Below are 9,674 nucleotides of genomic sequence, written 5' to 3'. Positions count from 1 at the left end.
TGTGGTTTGCAGCCCTGTGCTGATCCTATAGCACCACACCAGGAGTCCAACAAAAACTATAAAGTAGAACAAACGTAAGAATACATGCATACTGCATATAGGAAGAATATTCTAAATCTTACTTATAAACATAAAATAAAATTGTGGGAAAATGCAAAGATATACTATTTGTTAAATGGAAAAACTTAATAATAAAAATGTCAATTTCCCCCAAAGCAATATGTAAATTAATGTAATTCTTATTAGTATTCAAAACTTTTACTTCAATAAAATTATCTTTAATTTCATATGAAAGAATAAATGTCTCAAGTAGTCAAGAAAAAATGTCTAAATGACTTGATGGCACTTAAGAACAACAAGGGCATAGCTAGTGATCCAAAGAGAAAAAAAGTTAAACTTCTATTTACAATGTATACAAAACCAATTCTATGTGTACTCATATAAAATATATAACTGTAAAAATATCTGAGTCTACCAGGAAAAATGTTATTTATGGCGTAATAATTTGAAATGTTTGGAAGCATTACAGGCCAGTCAGGTTGCTCCAACTGTGTGCTGATGCACCCTGGTAACACAGTGGTTTAGCATTCAGCTCTAAACAGAAAGGTTTGTAGTCCAAACCCACCTGTGGCTCCTTAGGGGAAAACGGTGGCAGTCTGCTTCCATAAAGGTTTATGGGCTTGGCAGCCCTCTAGGGCCATTCTGTTCTGTCCTGTAGGGTTACTGTGAGTCAGAATTCACTCAGGTTTGGTTTTCTTTGGTGGACCTCTGTGGTTAGAAATAGACTCTAAGCTAGTACAGCCCTTGAGGAGTCTGGTATCATGATTACTGGTACTCTGGCCTTTGTTGGTTTCTAGTAACGGACATACGTGTAGTTGTGCACACCCTTGAACAAAACAACTAGTAGACATGGAAAATGGCAATCACAGTCCTAGGCAAACTGAAAATGGATTCTCCGTTCCTGTTTCTTTCTTCTAGGACTCAAGGACATAAATAGAGCATCTAAACATTAAAAAAGGAGCTCTGGTAGCGTAGTGGTTATAAATCAGGCTGCTAACCTCAGGGACAGCAGTTTGAAACTACCAGCTGTTCCACATGAGGAAGATCAGACTTTCTGCTCCCATAAAGGTTTACAGCCTCGGAAACCCTGTACAGGGTCGCTGTGAGTCGGAACCAACTCCACAGCACATAACCACTACCACCAAGCATTAAAATGTGCTAGAGCATGATTTTGTGGCTTCTTGCCCAAGCATACCATGCCAGACAGCTGTCAAATAAAGAGCAAAGACAACCAACTAACAATGCTGTGCTTTTAATAATTTTGCTCTTTAATTTCAGTCACTCACGTGAATTTGTAATTCCTCTCAACGCCAGTGGAGCATTCTGTGATGATGAAATTGTCCTATTACGGTGCTGTCCAATACAGTTGGCCACTAATCACCTATGTGAGGCTGCTGAGCATTTGAAATGTAGCTAGTGCAGCCAAGAAACTGAATTTGTTGTTTCATTTCATTCTAATGAAATAGCCGCAGGTTGCTAGTTTGGGGTAGCACGGCTGGAGAACAAAGTTTTTTCCTCATACAGAACAGATGTGGAATGGAGCTTTGCTTCTAACCGGAAGTAAGGAAGATGAGGTATCACTGAGCACCTCCAAACAACTGGGCAATTAACGGTGATAAACAGAACCTTCTAGAGTTAAATACATTGCCAGGGAACAACAAAAAAAACCCAGAGAAGTGGGGCTGGACCACGCATGCCTTACACACATAGCTAAGCTCCCCTGATTCCCACCTAGATGCAGCTGCCCTGGCAGCCCAGAACAAATCTTCAGAAGACATCATCAAGTTTTCCAAGTTCCCAGCAGCCCAGGCGCCAGACCCCAACGAAATCCCAAAGATTGAGACGGACCACTGGCCTGGTCCCCCCTCACTTGCCGCCATAGGTATGCAATTGTTGGAGCTAAGGTCAAGCAGACGCATTTCTACGGGGGCTGTCTCAAAATGAAAATTTAAATATGCAAGAAAAGCTGTCCTCTACGGTTGAGAGGTAGACTAGTGTGGGGTGGGGGTGGGAAGGATGTCACAATGTGATAGTACTGCATGCACAGAATGCTTAAAAGTTATGAAGATGTATCTACCAGGGCTTTGCTCTAATCAAACCTCCTAAACCACAGGTCTAGTCCAAAACTGGTGGTCTGCAAACTCTCAGAGTTATGATGCAAAGCCAGTCATGCTTTTGAACATATTTGGACGAAAACCTCTGCACAAGAACATTGTTCTATGTCATTCGAGTCTGAGTGCCCTTCCTAGCGTGACTGCTTTCAGTTAAATTTGTTTTGGATTATTTCTGGGTTTTAGTTAACATTTCTCTGAACAAAAGGTCTTAGCATTTAAGCACATTTCACTTTCCTTGTGAGATCTCATCCCTGGCTACTAAGAAAGGCTATTACAAAGAAGTAAGTTTTCTGAACTATGGTGTGAAGTCATGTGATTTTGCATCACTCATTTCCATGAATTCTGTGCTCTGATGTCTCACCTGAGCGTTTTCATGCTTTGCTTTGAACCACAGATTCATGCTTTAGAACTGTCTTTGTGTCTTCATTGTTTTTGTCAGTAGTGATATCCCTTGGCCTAAACGGAGGTATTAGCAAACACAGTGGCTAATACTGAAAATGTAATGACGTCAGCCTTGTACAACGATGGGGCTATCTTATCCCATTTTGTTGGCAACCAAAAAGGCCTTCAATTTTCCAAATTTTCTTCACCATGCTGTTTTTCACCCAGTTATCTTAGTGGATTTGGAAGCAATTTAAATTTGTAAAAAGTGTTAAAGGAAAAGCCATGTCTTCAGGTCATGATTTACAAGTAGTTTATAGATTATATTGACCTGAAACGTATTTAATTCTTACAAACGTGTGTCTGTTACTCATTATTATTTATATAGACTAAGAGAAAATTCATGTTGACATTTCTGATTTTTAGACTGAGATGCACTAACCCGTATCCTTCAGGAAGTTGTTGGGGCCCCTGTCCTGGGTCAGTCAGCTTGCTTAAAGGAAGCAGTAAAGTTGCTAAACTTTTGGGGGACTTGGGCAGGGAGAGGGAGAATAAAAGTTTTGTTATAGTTCCAAGTTCTTTGGAGTTCTCATATGTAGAAATGTTTGAGCCCATTAGTCAAAATGAGAACCATGAGAACTATTCACTGATGTTTATATTGATTAGATTTGCAAGCTTTCCTGTTTCCTTGAACAGCCAACTTAGTCCAAGCAATTTAGGGAAAAAAATTAAATATGCATATTCTTCTAGATATTCAGACAGATTCCGTCTTTCCCCTGCCTTTTTATAAAAAGTTCAAATTTGCATAGGATTGACTATATCTTACCCAACTAAGCAACTTTAAAGCCGTACTAATATTTTTACCTCTATTAGCATACAGTTCCTTCATGATCAGTTTTTGAAGAATTGAGAAAAAGGAAACGTTACAGATTCATTCCTTAAAAGAAAGAGAAAAGATATGTTTGTTAATGGATGTCATTAGCGTCAAAGACAGGGTGAGGATGTTATGACAAGCCTCAACATTCAGAAAAAGTAAAAACAGCAAGTCTTTGATACATCACAGGGGAGTGACCATCATACCTACTTGATAGTATGAAATGAGTTGAGATTGTGTGCTGATTGAAACTGACCCGAGGAGCACAGACTATTATCTATAGATACCCATCAGTGAGGTGTGATGGTTCATGCGGTGACATGGATACTGCCAGTCACAAAAACCATCCGAGTTATAAGTGAGCAGAGCACTGGCTGGAAGGTGGAACTCCATACCTCACCTGTATCACATATTGAACTGGCTGGTCACACCGGGCCCCTTCTCTATAGAAACCAGTCAGCTCTGCTGAGTAGTCGGCAAACAGTTCCCCACTCCCCCTTGTGCTGCCCACTTTAAAATCTTAAAGACAGTTACTGACTTGACCAGCCAAACAAATTGAGCAGAGATGGAATAGACAGTTAAGATTCCCTTGTCGTGAGGCTGCTGTGAGAAGTTGTCTTTGTTGTGGAATTAGGAACGGATATGAGACGCAGATCCAGTGGCAGAGAGGAAGACGAGGAGGAGCTTCTGAGACGCCGGCAGCTTCAAGAAGAGCAATTAATGAAGGTTTGTCCTGACACCGTCTTGCCACTGTCTTCCACTCAGTTCCATTCTATCTGAGCTTTGTTTAATGATGACTGGATGCAAGTCACCACAATGTGCAAGAGTTGGTCCAAGCGCTCAAGAGACTTGCAATCCGATGGGTGAGACAAGATGCGCAGTACACAGTAGCTTCTGGAGAATCCACATTGAGACCAGAGACCAAAGAGACATGGAATGTTTGGGCTTATGAAAGAATGAGACTGTGGGGTGGGTGTAGGTATGCAGGTGCATGTGTTGAAAGGGTGCTTAAGGACCAGGTAGAGCCGAGGTAGTGTACAGATGGGATGAGAAGGACAACATTTCCTTCCTTATCCCAGGGTCCCTCTCTGCTCCTGGCATCCCCTTGGGATTGAGCTCTTCTCCCAGCCTTTCCCAGAGAATAGGAGGGCCTGGTATGTCTTTTTGAGCCAGGAGAAAAGGGACTGTCCCTAAGAAGCTGTCATCATACGTTCCTATCTCTAGCATTGGGCCTACAGAATCCTCGAAGACCAAAAGAGGAATAGCCAGTTACAGCCGTGGTGGAGGGAGCCAGGAAATTATAAACTCTCCCACCCTTGAAATGATTTCCAAAGATAATTATATGGGAGATTATATAGAAAATGGATGCCAAGTTGCATTTATAGTATGATCCCAATTTTGTGGAGTATGTGGGTAGAAAAATGTTGAATGTGGTTCATTTCTAAGTAGTAGACTATGGGTTACTCCTTTTCTGTAGTTAGCAAAATCTGAACAGTGAGCGTGCATTGCCTTTACTTTTGTTTTTGAACCAATTGGTGCAATTTCTTTTTAAAGGCTACCGTCCTCATCCTTCCCTGCCCACTTCAGAACTCAGCACACACTCGTCCAGAGCTGCTGACAGTTTGGGGGAGGGGAAAGGAGGGAGAATATTCTTCTGACCACCTGACTAGGGAACTAGAGCCTTGGAATTCAGAAAGCTAAGAGGATCGGAATCTAAAACTTGAATTTCCTCTTGAGGAACTCCCAGGTCTCTCCAGAATCATCAACTTCTAGAAAGATATTCTAAAAGAGAAACTTCATTTTCCATGAAAGTCATTGCAAGCTTCACTTTCTTTTTCCTCTGTGACTAGCTCAACTCAGGCCTGGGACAGCTGATTCTGAAAGAAGAGATGGAGAGGGAGAAGGAGATCCGAGAAAGGGCATCTCTCTCAGCCAGTCGCTATGATTCTCCCATAAACTCAGGTGAGCAGTAGACTTACCATCTTCCCCCAGCCCAGAGCTCACCTCCAGCACGCAAGGAGCCTGTGTTTGTCCCAGGAGAGACGGAACCATTTCCGCTATAGACACACAGAGTGGTTTATAGAAAGCGGAGCCTGGGAAGACCACTTCCTATCACCATAGTGTATGAGCTTGTCACGGTTCTTCCTTTCATGGGTGTCTCCTTCCTACTTGAAATGGGGACCCTTGGAGGATCCCAGGAACCAGGAGGCGTGTGTCCTCCTGTGGTGGCAATACCTTCTAGAATGATCAAGAAGGAGCACTTGCTTAGAGAACAGGGTTCTGTTGTGTCTGGTGAGAGCATTGTGACCTTGCATGAATATATTCAGTCCAAGGTCTGAGGACTAACAATGCGGTTTTGACCCTTGGGAGGAGATTACTGACGTGCCGGGGGAGGTCATCTACCAGTATGTTTATGTTTTGTCCTGTTTCTATTTATCAGAAGCCTATTCTCTCCTTGTCCAGATTCAGGAGCATAATTTTCTGTCCAAATGGTGCCTTTAAACGTTCATTAATATTTACTATATGCGAGGGCTGTGGTGAAATCTTATTTCATCTTCACAACGTTCCTGTGTGGTGGTGGTGATGTGCCATGGAGTCGGTTCTGACTCAGCAACCCTGTACAGGGTTTCCAAGGCTATAAATCTTTACGGGAGCAGAAAGCCTCATCTTTCTCCTGTGGTACAGCTGGTAGTTTCGAACTGCTGACCTTGCGGTTCGCAGCCTGATTCGTAACCACTACGCTACCAGAGCTCTGTATTCCTGTGTAGTAGATACTATTACTATTGTCCCCAACAAATACAGAAACCATCGAGCCCAAAAGATTGACCTAAAACAGGAGCATTTAGAGAGAAGGAAACAGAGGCACATGAAGTCTAAGTAATTTGTCCAGTATCACATAACTAATAACTAGGATTTTAGAAGTCCAGGGATTCTAACCCCAGAGCCCATACTCTTCAGCTAGAATGCCTAGCTGTCTCTGTTGAGCAGTTTAGTCTTGAGAGCCCCTTTTAATTCTGAGGTTCTTGGAAAAAGTACATAGCACTTCTCCTATATGGATCAAGACATGAGGACTCAGATTAAATGCTCAGAGATGCAGCGTGTTAAGTTACAGAGCTGAATTTGAACTCAAGTCTGCCCTTCCTTCTGCCCCCTCCAAGCTCAGCTGCTATTAACAGATGTGATGTCATATACCAGGGCTCCAACTGTGTCTGGCCACTGTTGTGTGGTGTCTAGTAGGTTCTGACTCTTAATGACCCTGGGTAGATTTTCTGAGGCGTGGCTAGTGGATTTGAACCGCCAACCTTGTGGTGAACTAAACTTTGATCATTTATGTGGCTGGGCTTTTGTATTCAAACAGCCCTGGATTCAAATCCTTGCATAGCTGTTTGCTAGCTGAGTGCCCTTGGGCAAAATGCTTCAGTTTCTCTCTGGTACTTCCTCTTCTATTAAAGGAAGATCATAGGTGAATTACTAGGATTATAAAGAAGGGCTTAAGAGAGATACAGACCAGAATCTTAGAGGCACAGGGAGTTTGGGCCCCAGCTGTGTTGTCCCTACTTGTCTTCCCCCCTCTCTTAATATCACTGACCACCCAGTCCTGACCTCTCCCAAAGGTGGTGATGTTTTAGGAACACTTGAGCCCAGTACTGTGTAAAATAACCATTACTTTGCCAGATTTGTATTGGAAAATGGAACGTCCTAACGATCGGTCTTTTCCCTTTTTTGTATTCAGCGTCACTTGTTCCATCATCTAAAACGTCATCTCTCCCGGGCTATGGCAAAAATGGACTTCACCGGGTAAGGCTCTAATAATCCTCAAATGAGCACGTGGCTCCAGTGATATTGTTGTTGTTAAGTGCCATCAGGTTGGTTCCAGCTCATAGAAACTGTAACGTAGTTCTGTATCAATTCCCTCCTGTTGTTGTTGTTAAGTGCCATCGAGTCACTTCTAACCCATAGTGACCCTGTATAGGGTTTCCAAGGAGCGGCTTGGTAAACTTGAACTGTTGACCTTGCGGTTCAAATGGACTTTGAAGTCCAGCACATGAACCACAGTGCCACCCCAGGACTCCAGTCCTCTCTTAAGTCCTGTTTATAAAGTACTGACGTTTTGTCTAAATATATCTAATTCATGATCTCACTGTTGGAATATAATGAAAAATTAGCATCTCCTTGACCAGCTGGTGAAATCACTTTGAATTGTAGACAAGATAAAAGATTTCAACAGAGAGAAAGAGAAATTGGCTGAAGCCAAAGAATCGTGCATCGAAACCTATAGGAAGACTATTGTTGCTGTAAGGTGCTATTGAGTTGGTTCTGACTCATATCAGCCATGCTCGGGGCTTCTGAGGAGCAGCTGGTGAGTTTGAACCATCAACCTTGAGGTTCAAACTGACCCTGCAGTCCAATGCTTATCCTACAGCACCATACCAGGACTCCATCAAATAATTGCATAGCAAATACACAATCAAGTCAAAAGGATCAACTTGAATCATTATCTCTGTAAAAAGAAATCAATATATACCAAGCTCCCTACAATAAGTAAAACAAATGCAATTGTGTAAGTAGGGAAATGATCCGTTTTTAACTCATCTGCAGGAGATACTGGCTTACTCAAAGCCTTCTGTCTTGTGATGTTAGATGGTCTACAAAAGACCAAGACGTATGATAGTTAGTGGAAGAAGGATTGTGTCAGGTGCTGTCACGTGGATCCCAATTCACAGTGAACCCACGTGACAGAGCAGAACTGTCCCCTGGGGTTCTCGAGGCTGTAATCCATATAGAACCAAATTGACAGGTCTTTCTCCTGAGGAGCCATTGGGTGGGTTCAAACCACCAACCTTCCAGTTAACAGCTGCACACTAAACCTTTGTGCCCTTAAGACTCCTGAAGACAGAAAAATAATTAGGGTCCTGGAATTTCATGTGGAAAGAATTCTTAAGATTTATTGAATCCCATTCCCTTTTCATCTGACTCCAAAATGACATGTTTTCCTTGTGTCAGCCTGTTTCCACAGATTTTGCTCAGTATAACAGCTATGGAGACGTCAGTGGTGGAGTCCGAGGTAAGGCTTCAGCATCCAGGTGTTGACAGATACTGGCTGCATCCTATGGCTAAGGTCCTCGAGAAGCTCTGAAATCCCTGTTCTAGTTGTCTGAGCTGCATTTATCCTAATGTAGGGTCCCAGATGGCCAATGCAGCATTAACAAACTCCCAGGCACTCTCTAATGAAATAAAACCATGAAAAGAGATTTTTTGTAAGAAGTCTTTATTGCTCCTATTATGTGTGGAGTGCTCGGATCACCAGCAACAAGACACAGCCCTTACTCTCCTAATGCATCTGGCCTGGTGCCAGAGAGTGAAAGGTGAAGGTGGGCGTGAGAGCAAGTGCACCTGCAGAAACCATCGCAGCAGTGTGGTCAGTACAATGGTCAAAGAGGCAGAGAAGGAAGGCCGCACCTTCCAGAAAAGCTTGCCTGCCGGAGAAAGGGATGGTTGGATTGAGGACTGAAAGTGGAGCAGGCTTTCCCTGGCTTTAGGAAGGCAGATGGGACCGTATATTTAGAGACCCAGAGAGGAAGAGAACATGATTTATTGAGAAACATTTTGGAAGCTGCAGTAGAAGCTCATTTTTCTGTTACGGTTCCCATGGCCTTCTCTCATCTTGCCCTTATATTTCCTTTCCTTTCTTTTCAGATTACCAGGTATGGAACGCTTGGTCTTTCTTGAGTTGGCCATACCAGCAGAACAAGCATCCTTCAATCCAGATATGTATTGTTATTCTGGGGGAAGGGTTTCTCTCAAGAAGATGCTTATTGTGGATGACCCATCTCATCCTGTGGCCACAGTCAAGAGGAACAGGCAGGCCTGGTGCTGGACTCAAGCAGTCCCTGCAGGCCCCAGGGACTGGGCATGTTGGAGGACTCCCTTGCTGTGGCCTTGGGAAGTCCTTTGTGGAATAGAAGTAGACCAGCATTGAGGGTCTGCCCACACACAGTTTGGTTGGTTGTATGTTTTCGTTTCTTCAAAACCACTCAGTGCTTTCGTCCTCTGCTCCCTTTGCTTGTTCTCAGATGATGAGACACTCATGGACAATAAGAATGAGCAGTTTGCTGTGGTACCTTTGCTTTCTTCCCAGAACCTAAACCTTATAAAGTTGTCATGGAGATTGAGAAAAGGGAACTGCACAAAGGAAAACAAGACAAAAAGAAAGTTAACAAGAGACCTGGCAATTTTTTTTTTTT

General features: G+C 43.0%; 1 protein-coding gene across 2 annotated transcripts in view; it reads left to right on the top strand.

Moving 5' to 3' along the window:
- ABLIM1 (actin binding LIM protein 1) overlaps positions 1-9,674 on the top strand; it is a 256,621-nt gene that overhangs the window by 241,873 nt on the left and 5,074 nt on the right. For both annotated transcript variants that reach the window (XM_006831376.1, XM_006831377.1), the window contains 6 exons: positions 1,802-1,942; positions 4,064-4,155; positions 5,280-5,391; positions 7,163-7,227; positions 8,434-8,494; positions 9,127-9,134. In XM_006831376.1, coding sequence (XP_006831439.1) covers positions 1,802-1,942; positions 4,064-4,155; positions 5,280-5,391; positions 7,163-7,227; positions 8,434-8,494; positions 9,127-9,134 — 479 coding nt within the window. The remainder of the gene's footprint in view (positions 1-1,801; positions 1,943-4,063; positions 4,156-5,279; positions 5,392-7,162; positions 7,228-8,433; positions 8,495-9,126; positions 9,135-9,674) is intronic.

Source organism: Chrysochloris asiatica, unplaced genomic scaffold (genome assembly GCF_000296735.1).
Source record: "Chrysochloris asiatica unplaced genomic scaffold, ChrAsi1.0 scaffold00003, whole genome shotgun sequence".
Lineage (NCBI taxonomy): Eukaryota > Metazoa > Chordata > Mammalia > Afrosoricida > Chrysochloridae > Chrysochloris > Chrysochloris asiatica.
Note: the sequence above shows the minus strand (reverse complement) of the source record. Positions and strands in the feature narration are given on the sequence as shown.